General features: G+C 36.5%; 3 protein-coding genes across 3 annotated transcripts; 1 reads left to right on the forward strand and 2 right to left on the reverse strand.

Annotated features, from left to right (window-relative positions):
- The first annotated feature begins 1,338 nt into the window (after window positions 1-1,338).
- Window positions 1,339-10,216, forward strand: LOC116136570 (RNA-dependent RNA polymerase 2-like). Its single transcript, XM_031422249.1, has 4 exons — window positions 1,339-1,421; window positions 1,611-1,732; window positions 9,014-9,204; window positions 9,297-10,216. Exons 1-4 carry the CDS (start codon window positions 1,339-1,341, stop codon window positions 10,065-10,067), a joined length of 1,167 nt encoding a protein of 388 aa, XP_031278109.1. The 3' UTR covers window positions 10,068-10,216.
- Window positions 10,217-10,788: 572 nt separating this feature from the next.
- LOC116136581 lies at window positions 10,789-11,271 on the reverse strand. Its single transcript, XM_031422258.1, has one exon. It carries the CDS (start codon window positions 11,269-11,271, stop codon window positions 10,789-10,791), a length of 483 nt encoding a protein of 160 aa, XP_031278118.1.
- A 1,037-nt stretch (window positions 11,272-12,308) lies between these two features.
- On the reverse strand, window positions 12,309-13,443 carry LOC116136592 (protein NUCLEAR FUSION DEFECTIVE 2-like). The gene is made up of 3 exons (XM_031422266.1): window positions 13,378-13,443; window positions 13,190-13,284; window positions 12,309-12,879 (listed from the first exon to the last, which is right to left on the reverse strand). Exons 1-3 carry the CDS (start codon window positions 13,441-13,443, stop codon window positions 12,474-12,476), a joined length of 567 nt encoding a protein of 188 aa, XP_031278126.1. The 3' UTR covers window positions 12,309-12,473.
- Between the last annotated feature and the right edge of the window lie 1,658 nt (window positions 13,444-15,101).

The following is a 15,101-nucleotide window of genomic DNA, read 5'->3' on the forward strand; positions in this document are numbered from 1 at the left end:
TTCATGCCCCTTGAGCCTTGGACAAATTAAGCTTTAATTATCAAGATGTGATTTCTTTCGATCATTTGCTCATCAACTGCGCCACTACTATGGTGCTCATATCTAAGAAGGACTGGTGGTTCTTGCGTATAATGCCCGAAAAGGAGAATCTGAGGACAGGTGAAGGTTGTATTAAACCAGTATTCTGCCCAGTTTAACCACCTAGGCCACTGTTTTGGTTGCTTCCCGCAAAGCAACAGAGTAAGTTTCAACACAACGTTAACCACTTCCGTGACCGTCCGATTGAGGGTGATACGCAGAACTCATGTGTAGCTTTGTGTATATTTTTAACATCTCCCCAAAAGATGCTATGAAGAGCCTGATCCCGATCGAGACGATTGTCCTGGGAACCCATGTAGTTTAAAAATGTTCTGATGAAGAGATTAGCTACCTGTTGGGTTGTAAGGATGTTGGAGAGGGATGAAATGGCTGTACTTGGTCAAATCAACCACAACATATTGATGACCCGCTAGCTTTTGGTAGGCCTACATGAAGTCCATAAAGGTCCTCCCACATTGGGTTGATATGCAATGGTTGTAGCAACGCGGGTTGGAGGTTGTCATATTTATTCTCTGACACGTAACAAGTTGCGAACAAAGTTCAGATGTCACTCTTCATTCCCTCCAATAAAAAACCGAGATAACCTTTGTAGGTTCGAAAATTCCGAATGTCCACCCATGGGGGATGAGTGAAATTCCTGAAGGAGTTGAACTTGCACTTGGCGAGGTAATACTAACCGTCACATAGAAAAGTTGGTGTCCACCAAGTGAAAATATGGGTGGCTTGGGGGTCCGCGATCAAATCACGCTATTTTCTCAACTTATGATCTTGCTAATAGCCTCCTCATTCTTTACAGTTGCCAAAATAGCAAGTAGAAATAGAGTTCATTCCACCCTATCAGCTCGTCTGGATAAGGCATCTCGGCTATATTTCTACCCGTTTATATTATCTCATAGTCCAGCCCCAATAGTTTGATTATCCACTTTTGTTGCTCCTTCCCAGTATCTTTGGTCATTCAAATAACGGAGACTACGCTGGTCAGTTCGGATGATGAAATGTCTACCAAGGGTAGTGTTTCCACATTTTGAACTGCGAAAACAATTGCATCAGCTCCGCTCATAACTGACTTGGCTTGTGATCTTAATGACAGTCTTGATAATAAAGGCTATTGGTCTTCCTTCTTTCATCAGAACTCCCCCAATTAGTCCTAAGCATCTATTTCAATAACAAATTTAGTGAAATCAGCATAGCAAGAACTGGTACCGTGGTCATTACCTTTAATACATTGATGCGTCTGTGATGATTGGTCAAGTTGAAAAGTTCTTGAAAGTAGAGCACAATGAGAGGTCTTGCCAACGTGCCAATCCCTTAACAAACTTCCGGTAATACCCAGTTAACCCGAGGAAACCCCTTAAGGCCTTGATGTCTTTAGGTGTCGGCCATGCTAGGATACAATCAATCTTCGCTGGGTCAACTGCCACTCCCTCTGGTGAAATTATGTGGCCCAAATACTCCAACCAAGATTGAGCGAATGCACTTCTTTTTGTTATTACTAACTGTGCTGCTTCAAGGTCTGAAGGTGATACTCAAGTGGTCTCTGTGGGCTATATATCCGGCTATAGACCAGGATGTCGTCAAGAAAACCAACAGAAATCGTCGCAATACGGTGAAATATCAACAGAGGCCTTGAAAGGTAAGGGGCATTCACAAACAAGGGCATACCAGGAATTCGTAGTGACCTTCATGGGTGCAGAAAACGGTCTTGTAAGTGTTCTTCCTTACCAATAATTGATGATACCTGATTTAAGATCGAGTTTAGTGAACACAAGCCCTCCAATTCAAATAATTCGTCAATGTCGAATTGAAAATTGTAGGCACCGTAATCTTATTCAAAGCCCTGTAATCCACGCAAAATCGACCACCACTCTTTTTTCTTCACCAAAAACTAGGGCTAGTATGGACTTTTGTCGTTTTATAATCGGATACCAACATATCGACAATATTCTCAATTTATTCTTAAATAATAAGGTATATAGGGCCTGATATATGTGGGTGGTTGACTTCCTCCGCAAGTCTGATTACATGGTCGTGTACCCTACGGTGGAAGTCCTGTGGGGATTCAAACAACTCTGATGTTGTTGAACAATTTCTAACAGCTATCATGACCTGGTTCCTCTGTTGATGTAGCTGCAATTCCGAACTCAATGTAATATCCTGGGCCCTCGGTTTGTAGCTCTTCAACCCCCTTAGTGACACCATAGTTTGCACAAAGTGATCTCCTTGCAGTGTTACCATTGCTCCAAACATCAAAATTTCATCACAGCTTCTTCCAATCTGTGGTGTTTCACCCAACATTTCAGCCAAGCGTACCCAAAATAAACATCAGCATACTTATCTCAAACGGAAAAAAATTCAGTACTGTGTCAACTCTCTTGCAACCTCAGACAACACCCCTTTACACTCCTTGACATTAACATTAAGCCTCACCAACCCTCACCCAAATGTTTTAGAGCTGTTACCGAAATCTGAAGCTCCTCCACTAGGCCCTGTTTAGAAGTTATGATGACCCCTCTATCAATTAAAACCATAATTCCCTACCGCTAATTTCGCCACTCAATTTCATGGTTTTAGGCCCATTGATCCAACATCAACTAATTGAAACTCACTGCTTGGGGACTTCCTCTATCCATTATTCTTCTTCATTAATATTCTTCCTCCCTACTTTCCTTTCATCAACTAACAGTACCTGGAATGCTTCTCTCACATTTATGCCCGGTGAGTACCTTGCATCACATTGGTACACAAGCCTCGTTCATTCCTTTGTCTTCAGCCTCAGTCAATTTTTGAACGAAAATTCTCGTCGGAATGCACTGGTTCTGCTGTTGTTTGAAATCGGTGACCCTAAGCTGCGTGTGTTCAGATGGGAACTCAGTTGGGAGTGTGTTTTTGGAAGAAATGTGGAGTTGCGTGTGGATAGTGAGGGGGGTAGTTGTATTTGAAGGTGGGCCTTCATATTATCATTGTCTGTTGGTGAATTAGAATTGGGCTTGGGCCCATAAGTTTTATGCCCATACTTACTGTTCGGCCAGGCCTGCTTGGGTCTCCAAGGCATGTTTCTTCTTCCACACATTGGACTAGTAAGGTCACCTGGGTCAGGGAGTTGGGTTGGGTGGTCAACAAATCTTGTGTGCAGTTTAATCTCTGCCAGATTTATGACTTCAGCCCATTTAGGAAAGCCGCCATCAAAACGCCCTCTATCTCGGCTGTGTTAGTGTCGTGATCTCTCAAACGCGGCGAAAAAAATCAACACTGATCCTTCTGCCGTATCGACATCAGCAGCTCTAAGGGGCTGACCTCTGTGTCCACTAAATCGCTGCAACAACGCGACCTTGAAAACTGGCCAGGTCATTCGCCGTCCTCGACTCTGTCCATTGGTACCAGTGGAGTGCTCTCCTACCATGCAAGGCTGTTGCGAAACTTCTGTTCGTTGTGGATCTAGTTCATCACGAAATCGCTACTCGGAAGATCCACCGTAGGCCTCACCGGAAAAGAGGGGTAGCTTCAGTTTCGACCACCCAAGTCTCGACGGTTCCACCCTTCTCGCCTTGATTCGACCCTTCTCCACCCTGTTCCCAAATAAATCTCCTGTCCTCCGTGAGGGCCATGTTTAATGCGCCTTCCCTATCTCGATTGAATTCTTCAGACAAATTTCTCCGTCGCTTCTCTTCCTCTTCGTCTCTTCTTCATCCAGTTTTGCATGTCCATTAAAATTTCCCTCATCGAGTTCACGTTTCAGTTACCTTGGCGACGTCCTCTAACCACCTTATTTCCTCTCACACTTTCACCTGTTCCATTCTAGTAACATACCCCAATGATCCACGGCTCTGATACCAGATTGATGGAAACCAGAGACCTCAACTGAATCCCACACCAAACACACCACAAACGTATCTCAACACAGTTTAATAATCGTCAAAAAAGGTAACAACAACAAACAATCCACAACAATATACAAAGATAGTAAAAGTTGTATATTCAGTCTTAATAAGAATCAGAAGGATAACAATCAGTTTTAGGAATGAAACAGTAGCACCAGCTGGTCTTCGAGGGCCAGCACCTCCTAGACTCAATTCATGCACAAAAACAAAGATGTCCTCTACTCCTGCTACCACTGCCCTTATTCTGACACTAGATTCTAATAACTAACAAGACACCTATCCCCACGTGATTTACCCTTTTGCCCTTTTCTCCCCTTCCCTATTACTGAATACCAGTGGATATTTCGAGTCATCAGAAAGTATATAATCAACAAAATACTCAAATGCCGGTGAAGCAATGACTATGATCAAAACCACTATGATAAAAGGATCATGTCATGTCTAGCTATATAAAATATAGACCTAAGGCAATCAACATAATAAGGAAAGGAAACAATGAAATAGGAAAGAAAGAAGCCTTAAATTCTTTATGAATTGTAGATACTTCACAAAAAAAAGAGCCCTCAAACTTTGTGCATGCTATCCTATATCAACATAACATCTTAAAAGAAACAATTATCCAATAATAATTTATGATAAAATAGCCCTCAGCATAAATAAATTACCATAAGGGACAATCAGCTCTCACCATCATATAAACAGATTTCGAAGGCACCAAGGAAACATAACAATAGCACATCAAAACGAACAACTAAGTGGAGAAAGAACAGTTCCAACGTGAACCTTTAGATTAATAGTCACCGATACACTAATTATTGACAGATAGTGCCGTTCATGAATTCAACATAAATAACTGTAATAACTAAATGTAAATGGTAGATAGAATGAGAAAAATGTTCATAGTGTGATCTTGTAATGAAAGGATAAAAAGAAAATATATTAGAGATGGAATACGATTGAATGAAAAAGATAAAAGGAACAAAAAATAATATGCACCAAATATCATCACTGAAAAGCAAAAATCAGTTGTGTCATATGGATTATAAGTTATAAGCCTTTTTTATACACAAAACATAGGGAGAAGGTGAAATGAAAACAAATATCCATTTAACCAATGAGGTAATCAATAGTAATATTTATTAGTAAACGTAATCACGTGTTATACATCCCTTCATATCATTCTTTCCAGCGAAGTCATTAAATCACCTTATTGGCTTCTAATTATGGCAGAATGAGCACCTTTCATTAATGAATTCAATCTGGCAAGACAAACGGACGTAACTTTGTGAGTTGTCAACCACTTCAACATAAGATGGAGGCAAAAATATTCAGGTAAACTTATTATTCTTGTATGAGTATGATAGCAAAAATAAGAGCAAATAATTCATTGTAACTAGAGAGGTGAAGATAAGTATTCTAATAATATTGACTCTTACTAGACCTGGACGTGACCTGTTTATTGAAGTGAAAATAGATTAAAAGCATGTGTTTTTTCTCTTTACTAGTTTGATATTTGTGATTGCTTACTTGTTTGATTTGTAATACCTCTAGATTGTCATTCTTACTCAGTTGTATTCAAAAAAATCGCCTATCCAAAATAGAATAAAATTGAAACAAAAAAGTTAATATCTTTTATAGAACAAAGTTTTCTACTCCATATTTTATAAGAGGGCTTCATTATTAAAGCAAAAACAGTTCCTTAAAAAGACAAAATTTTGATTAAGTGAACTTATATAAATTAATAGAGACAAATGGAAGAAGTCTCTATTAATGAAATATACATGTATCACCGTAACCTTGAATTAATAGATAAGTCATCATGATAACATACCAAAAAAGTAAGTAATGGCCGAGACTTTCTAATCGTATATTCATTTGTTTAATTTCCAAGTTCTTAAAGCGCTATTGTTTGCATCAGCGGATGCACTGATAAATCATTAAAACAGATCGCTATATATGTGCATTCAATAATCTGTGTTATACGTTTTCATCTTTTTTTTTTTCTTTTGTGATTTTGTTGGCGTAGAGAAATTTCTATGAGAACAAACAAGATGTTATAAATTACTTCCAATAATCAGCTCCATACAGTTTAAATGATGCTTTTTTTAGCCTCATTAACTGTTTTCTCAGCTTAAAAACAAAAGCAAACACAAAAAAAACTTAGGAAACGTTACAAATCAATAATAATAAAATAAAAAAAAAAACCTTTTCTGTGTATATGGAAAGGAGAGAGAGAGAGAAGAAAAAATAAAAAAAAAATGACGGGGAGACAGGGACGTTGAAGATATAAGTGCTCTGGAACTTTTTTTTGTAAGAAAATTGAGTTTAAGAGCAAATGCCAATTATTCTGCAAAGAAAACGATGCACACGATCATAGGAAAGAAAGAAGAATATTTGCAGAGACATAGAGCTCAAACGACTGTAGCAACATCAAACCCAGATCTCAAACCCTCTTAACTTATGTACATCTACACCCATCATGCATATATATAAATAACAAAGAAAGCGAAAAACCGAGAGGGAGAGAGTAGATTAAAATAAGTTACCTTAAAGACTTTAAAAGACATAAAAAGCAGCAGTAACGTAGAATCACAATGATCCAGCGAGTGAACACTATATAGCTGTTTGATGGCACAGAGGACTAAGATTTCTCTGCCAAACCATCAAAAACAACAGAAACATAGAAAAAGGCAGTGAACCAGCTGAGTAAAAATCAAATATCAACATAAAAATGCCCATTATTCTTCCAACACTTTCCCACCAAAAAAACGTACCAAAACACAGAAAGAAAGGAAATGAAAGCCCGGATAGATGGAAGGAGAAGAAGAGATATGAATCAAACTTAGGAGATAAAGATATATACGGAGATGACAGAAAAGATGAGTAGAATATGAGATATTATGGAGGAGAGGTGGAGTTAGGTTCAAAGCTGGTGAGATTATTGCGGAAGCAACAAAAGTGAAGAGAGATTGAAAATTTTTAAGGATCCGTTTGGCTTGGTTGGGTTGGGTGTTTGGTGCTTGTCATTCAACAAAGAAGAAAGAGATTAAACGTAGAATATTAAAAGTCAAAAAAAATTATGGATAGAAATCCAGAGAGAAAAAGCCTCTGTTTGTACAGTCGATTGGAAGTCAGTTGTCTACGTTTATATCTATGTCTCCGTTTTTCCATATTTGCCCTCTCTTTCCAACTTAACTACGTCATTGCCCCTTTCGCCTTTTTCACTTCACTTTCTATTTTGGCTTACTTAATATATAAATATCAAACCTATGGTGGTTAAAGAACTCTATTTAATATTATAAGTTCTGAACATTGAAACCATTATTTTAACGATAATGTGTAATATCTATGTTAAGTTTATTAGTATTCAATCGATCTTAAAGATTAGTTAAAATATACGTAAGTTGGATCGAATACTTCAATTATCAAAAATATATATGAGATTGAGTGTAAAATTAACATTACTTATAAAATATTATTTTTTTTATGAATAAATTATTTATATTTTAATTTAATATTAATATTTACCAATTCTTTTTTACTATAAAGATGTAAATTTGTTGAAAGGGTTTATTTAGAAAAATTGAAGTAAATCTAAACCTTAAACATAGACGGATCTCCTACGCACCGAAGACACAAACAAAAGTAAGTCTTCATTATCACATAAAATAACAATCCTCAAATAATAAATTAATTATATTGCTATTTATTATTAATTTGTAATAATAAAGTTGACCTTCACACTTCTTCTCACAGAAGATAAACATAGAATTGGCCTTGACTATTTTAATTTTTTTTATTAACTTAATTATTATGAAGAAAAAAACATTGAGAATAGGAGTTTTTTAATTTTATAAATAATAAATCAGTTTATATTTAATTTGATTTATCGGAAAGTAAAAATGAGGGGATGAGGATAGGTTATTAATCAACGCACCTTATTGTTCTTCAATAAAATGATTACTCTTATAATTGGAAAAAAGAAAATTTTTACTTTGGTAACCACATGTTTGGGCACAGAGATACCTTTCGAAAGATAACTTGTACCAGAATATGAGCTGTAAATTGATAAGTAACAGCTGGTGAAATGAAAATAATTAAATAAACAACTTTAACGCCCACAGAAAATTAAATTAAATTAAAAAAGCAAGAAATTAAAAAAATTAAAAAATTTGGTAAGTAAGAGAGAGATTTGAACCGACAATGCATGCGGCTGCTCGACCACGTATTCATATCCAAGCTGCATCATCATTTTGGATAAGACAGCCATTTACTACTTTACCCATTGTTATGTTTTCACTTTCCCCCCAACGTTTTATTTACCAAAATAACTCCTAGTTTATCAGGCATTAAGATAAAGTTTCAAAAGACTAATCTCCTTCGATTAATATCGGTCCCCAACATTTTCAATAAAAAAAGGTTAACATAATTCAATGTTATAGGGGTGTCATCAGCGGCTAGCGGAGTCAACTTGGCTCGATTTGTTAAATACTCGACTCAACTCAAGTTTAGTCAAGTCGAACCAGCTTGAATAAGACTCGAATTAGATACGAGTCGATTTCAAGTCTACTCCAACTCGGCTCGTGAGTCATAGTGGCTCATTTAGAGTTTTTCTGTAAAAAATACAAGTTTTAAGTCTATCTTGTAATTTGACATACAAAAGATTTAAAAAATCGCAAATTAAATCTAACCCATTAACCCAAAATCTTATAAACGATTTCTCCAAATCATAAACTCTATTTTCACACTACTAATCATTGTTTATGTTGTGTAATTTTTGATGGTTTTGATGTGATTATTTATGTTGATTGGATGAATACCAAAAATTTAATCTGATTTGTGTAAAACAAGATCTGCATGTATATAAAAAAATGTCAAACAAGTCGTAATTGAGCATAATCGAGCTCGTGTTATCGAGTATCGAGCTTTTCCATTCGAGTCAATCGAGTCGAGTCAAGTCATGAACGGCTGATTGATATAAACAAGTCGAGTCACGGAGTATTCTTGACTCTTATGTTGTTAATATAATTATGTAGTAAGAGATAAAAGTCTGTGGCTAAGACTTTGTGTCCACAGGCCTCATCCAAATGAATGCTCTGGTGGAGATCTCGATGGAGACAACTTTTTCATAAGCTGGGATAAAGATCTCATCCCATGTGAAACTGATCCTCCTATGGATTACACTGGAGGGAGATCGCGAGTAACGGATCATGATGTGACTTTAGAGGTAGTTTTTATACTTGGTTAAAGATTTTAATGTCATTTAACTAATTTTCACTTTCATAAGTTTTAACTTATAAAAATGTATGAAATGTGCAGGAAATTCAAAAATTTTTTGTTGATTACATGATCAATGATACTCTGGGTGCCATCTCTACTGCTCATTTAGTTCAGGCTGATCGTGATCCAATGAAGGCCCGGAGTGCAAAATGTCTACAGCTGGCAGCCCTTCACTCAATGGCTGTTGACTTTGCGAAGACTGGAGCACCGGCAGAGATGCCTCTGGCTCTAAGACCAAGGGAGTTCCCAGATTTTATGGAAAGGGTAGACAAAACCATGTACATTTCTTCTGGGGTACTTGGAAAACTCTACCGTGCCACCCTTAACTCAGTGAATCAAATAAGAGCCAACGAACCCATTTGGTCAGAGAAGATTGCTGTAGCAAGCTATGACAATGAACTCCAAGTTGATGGTTTTGAAGCCTTCCTTGGAACTGCAGAAATTCACAGAGACATGTACGAGGAGAACATGAGCATGCTGATGAACTTTTACGGGACAAAGACCGAGGATGAGCTACTGACAGGTAATATGCGAAACAAACCAGGGTATTTGCAATACTGCAATAACAGATACAGAGACATGAAAGATCGGATCTTGCTGTCCGTGAAGAACGTACAGAAGGAGGCTAAAGAATGGTTTGAGAGTAGCTGCCAGGTAAATGAACATCAAAAGTTGGCCTCAGCATGGTATCATGTAACGTACCACCCAACTTATTGCCGAGAAAGGATAAATTTCTTGAGTTTCCCATGGATTGTAGGCGATATTTTACTGAACATTAAGTCTGTAAATAGCAGAAAAGTTGGTGAATGAACCGCCAATCTGTCTATCCAAAACGACCATTGTACCGTAGCTATAAATTGCATTTCTTTCATCACTAACATAACTGTTGATTAGCAGCTCTTCAATGTAAAGTGAGGAAACCACAAGGGATTGGAGGCTTTTCCTTGAGTTTTTTTTTTTTTTTTTTTTAAATCTTGAGGCCACGTATTTGGTCTTTTGAGTTAATTGGGTGCTTAATGGACTGTAAGGATTAAAATTGACTTGAATACCCCAATTATTAAAAGTATTGTGATTTACTTAATTCGATGTTTAATAAATCTCAAATATTAATAGAAATAAGCGGACAGAAGCTAAGTGGAACACTTCCATTATAAAAGAATAAAAAATGTAAAGTGAGGAAAACTCTTAACATACAAGAGATTGGTCCAACTAAATTAAAATGTTTCCACTAGCACTTTTATATTATCCTATAATATCTTTATGTTATATAATAATTTCATAAACATTTACCACTAAAAATGATAAAATAAGAATAATAAATCCAGATATGTTATCCAGATACCTTTATTCCCACAAGAAACAACCGAAAAATATCAACACCAAACTTTATAGACATCTACACGCCATGACATCCTGTATCTTTACACCACTAATAATATTTAATTAAATGCCAAAAATACGACTATTTAACTAACAAACAAAACGACACCAACTCAACGGTACAGCTCATGTCTTCAACTGACGCAGCTTTTCACGCCAACGCCGCCACATCCTTCCCTCTAACATCCACTACAGTCGTGGCCGCCGCCGCCGCTGGCGATTTACTCGAAGCGTACCGCGACGAGAAATCCCGGAAGCCGCTGAAATCATCGTCGTGGTCGAAATTACAGTGCTCTTCGAAGTTGAGTGAATAACTCAAAGGGTCATACTGGAATTTTCCAGGAGCATGATGTGAACTGCTGTTATTACTTCTGTTTCTGTTGAATCTCCGGATGAAAGTCTTCCACCTAGGCCCGGCCACGATCTCTGACCACTCTCGCACTCTTTGAAAGGCAGTAACCGCCGGGGTCCACCAGTGGTTCTGTAATTGGATTCGCTCCCACCAGGATAATCCGGCGCTGGAGGAATGACGAGAGTTGAAACACGGGAAAGAAAAACAGCAGCGCGTGTTGCGGAGGAGAGAGTTGGATGTTTCTCCCATAACGGCCGCTGATTCTTCTTCAGCCGTGTCCATATACAAGAAACGGGCACGACTCTTTTTCTATGAGATGCGGGCTTCTTGTATTATAGATTATTGGTAGGGGTATTATAGTAAGTGGAATGAGAAGTTCGAGCCGTTAGGCTTTAGCTGTGAGGCGAGACCGAGTCAGCTGTGACGAGTATGAAGGTTTGGGAGGGGCCTAGTGGCGTAGTTGTGATCAAGGGTCCAGATGTTTCGATAAGGTTGATTAGGAGGATATGACAGCTGTGACACCTACTAATCATTAAATTTAGACCAATGGATTTATCTTTTAATTACAGTTCAATCAAATAATTAAGGCTAAAATGGAAGTTCAATTGACGTCATTGAGTAAATTTAATTAATTCAACCATCATTGACCGTATTGACTGTAACAATGTGTGGGTAGAGTAACAGTTATGTTGATGACATAATGTTGAAATGGTTTAGGTAAGCAGGTCAATTTGGGTCAACATTATGTATATTAAAAAACTAGAAATATAATTGATTTGATTCTTAGTATAACTCAATACATTAGTTTCAAGGCTTTGTCACCCTCGCCAAGTGCTTGTGCACCTACTACAGCCTAATATAATTCAGATTTTCTGTCAAGTATGGGGTTTTTAACAAACAATTTGGTAGAGGAGGATCTAAAATCAAACTGGAGTTGGGTTGTGGGTGTCATCTTCAAATATTTGGTCACAAAGCATAAAAACAAGGCTCAGCTTTCAACAGGGTTGCAGCAATTTACAAAATGACTTCATCAGTTCACATGGCATTATCTCCAACTTCTTCACCCATATTCGGCCACGGTCACACAATCTCAACTTCTTTGAAAAAGATTAATTTAGTCAAAGATTGGCCTTAGCTCCTTGACACGGTGCTTCATCTGGTCTTTTTGCATATTTCTGATTTAGGTGAAAAAGCTCAAAAACTCTAAACTCACTTTTCTTTTTAGCAAAAGCTAAAGAACAAAGCATAATAAAAGAGATCAAGCAACATCGGAAAAGTGCACTTTTAAGTTTTAATAGGCCCATTTTTCACCAAACATATTAGCAAACTGCATCTAGCCAGTATAATTAACCAAACTTTACAGCATCATCGGTCATATTATTTTAGGAAAATATAGCTAGGCATTACCAGTACTTGCCACTAAACAAAAGCCACCATATTGTACAGCATAACTTCTTCAAACAGCAGATGACAGAAATATAAACTTAGAAAGCAAAAGCTTTTCCAACCTCGCCACCATGAACCTTCCAGAAAACATCTCCAGCATCATCAGATTTCTTAGTATCAATAGCAATAGCACCAAAGATTGCTCGGTAAGCACCACAAACAACTCCAGGAATCGAAGAATTAGTCCTGGAAGAAACTCTAATCACTTTATGTAACCCCAATCGCAACCCATCATCTGCACATGAAGTTTCCACATTGGAAATATCTGAAATACGGCGGTTCAGATCTTTTGGTGAAATATCAATGTCTTTACGAAGGAAATGAAGGGACACTGATGTTTCAATGACATAGGAGCCCAAAATGCTTAATGCCCGATTATTCTCTTCGGAGAATGAAGGGTGGGTCATTGCACGACGAAGCATATCAATGCTCTTGAAATTGTAGCTGAATATGGAGGAATGAAAACCAATGAGACTCTGATAGATTAAAAATGACATGCTTCCAGTTGTTCGACATCTTACTACAATATAAGAAATCTTAAGATAATGTTTGAAGAGAAAACAAAAGATAGTAAAAGATGTTAAATGTATACTTGTTGCCCTGTAACTGAAAACAAACGCTAATATTTTGTACATTAACTCTCAGGTAGGCATATAACACAGTATCATCGTAGACTATCAAATATTTCTAGTATTTTTCCGCAGTAACAAATAAGGTTAGGGAAAAGAAACTGAAGAAAAAGTTTCGAACTTGCCCGATTTGCTTCTGTAGCGTTTCGAGAGCGGCTTCGAATCGCGACGATAAGTATTTAAGCCTCTGATCATCATGAGGCTCATTTGCTGCACCAGCCTGTTTAATAAAGAATACAAATCGATTAGTTCTTTCTTCTATAGTTGGAGTAACTGAGAAAAAGAATACATTAGGGTTTAAGAGACGATGTACCTGAAAAGGAAAGGAGAACGCAAAGACAAAGATGGCGGTGAAGAAAGTGAAGTGAAGAAGAGACATTTTTGAGAGGGTAGGTTATCGTCGCAGTCTCGTCGTTTCTTTCTCTCTACTCAATCAGTGTAAAAACCCAGCGATCACAAATGACTTACCCTTTCCTTTTGCTTTAAGATGATGCTTTAATTACAGACATTTACAGTATAAATATTTAATTTAATTTAAAAAAAAAAAAAAGCAAAAAAAATAAAAAAATAAAAAGGATATTATCACTGAAGTACACAAGTTTACTGAAATTTCAATAGAGGACACAAGTTTCAGAAATTATTTGAATAAAATTATTTTAATTCTATTAAATTTTTTGGGTTTGAAAGTCTTTTAGTTTTTTATATTTAATTTTTTTATTCAAATAATTTGTTTTTTTTTTATTTAAGGGCATTTGTATCATTTTGTAATTACATATTTAAATATAATGATCAAACACCACTAAGTGTCTTTTGATTGATAAGTCTGGAACTCATGTCCTTTTATAACAATTCAGTAAACTTCTGTGTACCCTTGAGTAATAGTATCCCAATTAAAATACAAGTTAGTGAAATTTTTCAAAACTATTAAATATGCATACCAAATTCGTTGATAATATTAAAAATACTTTTGACAATATCAAAATAAACCTTCGAAATTCAAATAAGGAAATTTAATAGTTTTCAAAATTACCTAGAGAGTAAACGACACTTTCCCACCCAAAAAGTTTCAAAATACCACTTTCTCACCCATCGTTTATATTCTGTCAATACCTAAAATATCTTCATTTTCTCAGTCGGTGTTCAGCAAGTTACCAGAAGCCAAAGTAAGAGAGTTTTTGTAGAGTGGAGGCCAGTGGATCAAATGGTGGTGACTGATTAAATATTCGCCATCGAAATCAGCTGAAAATCAACTAAGAACAAGAAATCCTAACTTTACGGTGGCCAGCAAGCGGTGAAAAATCAAGTACCAAAATGAAAAGGGTTTCCTAGAGAGGATAACAAAAATTCAAATGGTGGTAATGAAGAGAATTTTTGCCGTCAGAATCAGTTGTGGGTAGTAACGGAATATTAACTTTGGATGGAAAAGCTCATTGAGGCAAACCTTGGGTGGGAAAAAGTCCTTTACTCTCTCCTAGAACTTGACATTTATAGAGTAGAAAAAATTATCCCTCTTGATTTCTGGGAAGATTTTACTTAACCATGTTAAGTGAAGGATACTTCAGCCTTCTGAAGAGGTCAGTGATAATTTCAAAAGAATTATACTACACATACATCATTCCCATACAACATTTCTCATACAACATTATGTGGCAAGATGTGATTGGTTGAAAGTTTAATTTTAACTTTAAATTAGCCAATCATATCTTGCCACATAATGTTGTATGGGAAATGTTGTATAAAAATGATGTATGTGTAGTATTACTCATTTCAAAAAAAAAAAGAACGACAGGTGCAGATCAACAACAATGAAAGGAGACCATATAGATAAGCCCAAACAACGGTCAAATGGTTGTTGACTGTTGGGGTTATTATAGGTTGTGCCATGCATGTGCAACATCTGGTGTGTTTATTTTATTATTTTGGGTAAGATCTTTGAAAAATTGAGTTGAATGATTATTATGAGATAGGATTTGAAAATTAATAAAAATACCTCTTTAGGTTTATTAATTTAGCTAAACACATCTATAATAAAACATT

This window comes from Pistacia vera, unplaced genomic scaffold (assembly GCF_008641045.1).
Source record: "Pistacia vera cultivar Batoury unplaced genomic scaffold, PisVer_v2 Contig109, whole genome shotgun sequence".
NCBI classification, from domain to species: Eukaryota; Viridiplantae; Streptophyta; class Magnoliopsida; order Sapindales; family Anacardiaceae; genus Pistacia; species Pistacia vera.

Bases quoted from the DNA above. Each gene is read 5' to 3' on its own strand.
- LOC116136581 (XM_031422258.1), bottom strand. From the start codon at position 11,271: ATGGACACGGCTGAAGAAGAATCAGCGGCCGTTATGGGAGAAACATCC.
- LOC116136570 (XM_031422249.1), top strand. From the start codon at position 1,339: ATGATTGGTCAAGTTGAAAAGTTCTTGAAAGTAGAGCACAATGAGAGG. The intron at 1,422-1,610 runs GTAATACCCAGT...TGCTGCTTCAAG, and splicing joins AATCCCTTAACAAACTTCCG to GTCTGAAGGTGATACTCAAG. The intron at 1,733-9,013 runs GTAAGGGGCATT...ATAATTATGTAG, and splicing joins ATCAACAGAGGCCTTGAAAG to TAAGAGATAAAAGTCTGTGG.
- LOC116136592 (XM_031422266.1), bottom strand. From the start codon at position 13,443: ATGTCTCTTCTTCACTTCACTTTCTTCACCGCCATCTTTGTCTTTGCG. The intron at 13,285-13,377 runs GTACATCGTCTC...TTTATTAAACAG, and splicing joins CGTTCTCCTTTCCTTTTCAG to GCTGGTGCAGCAAATGAGCC. The intron at 12,880-13,189 runs GCAAGTTCGAAA...CTCCATATTCAG, and splicing joins ACGCTACAGAAGCAAATCGG to CTACAATTTCAAGAGCATTG.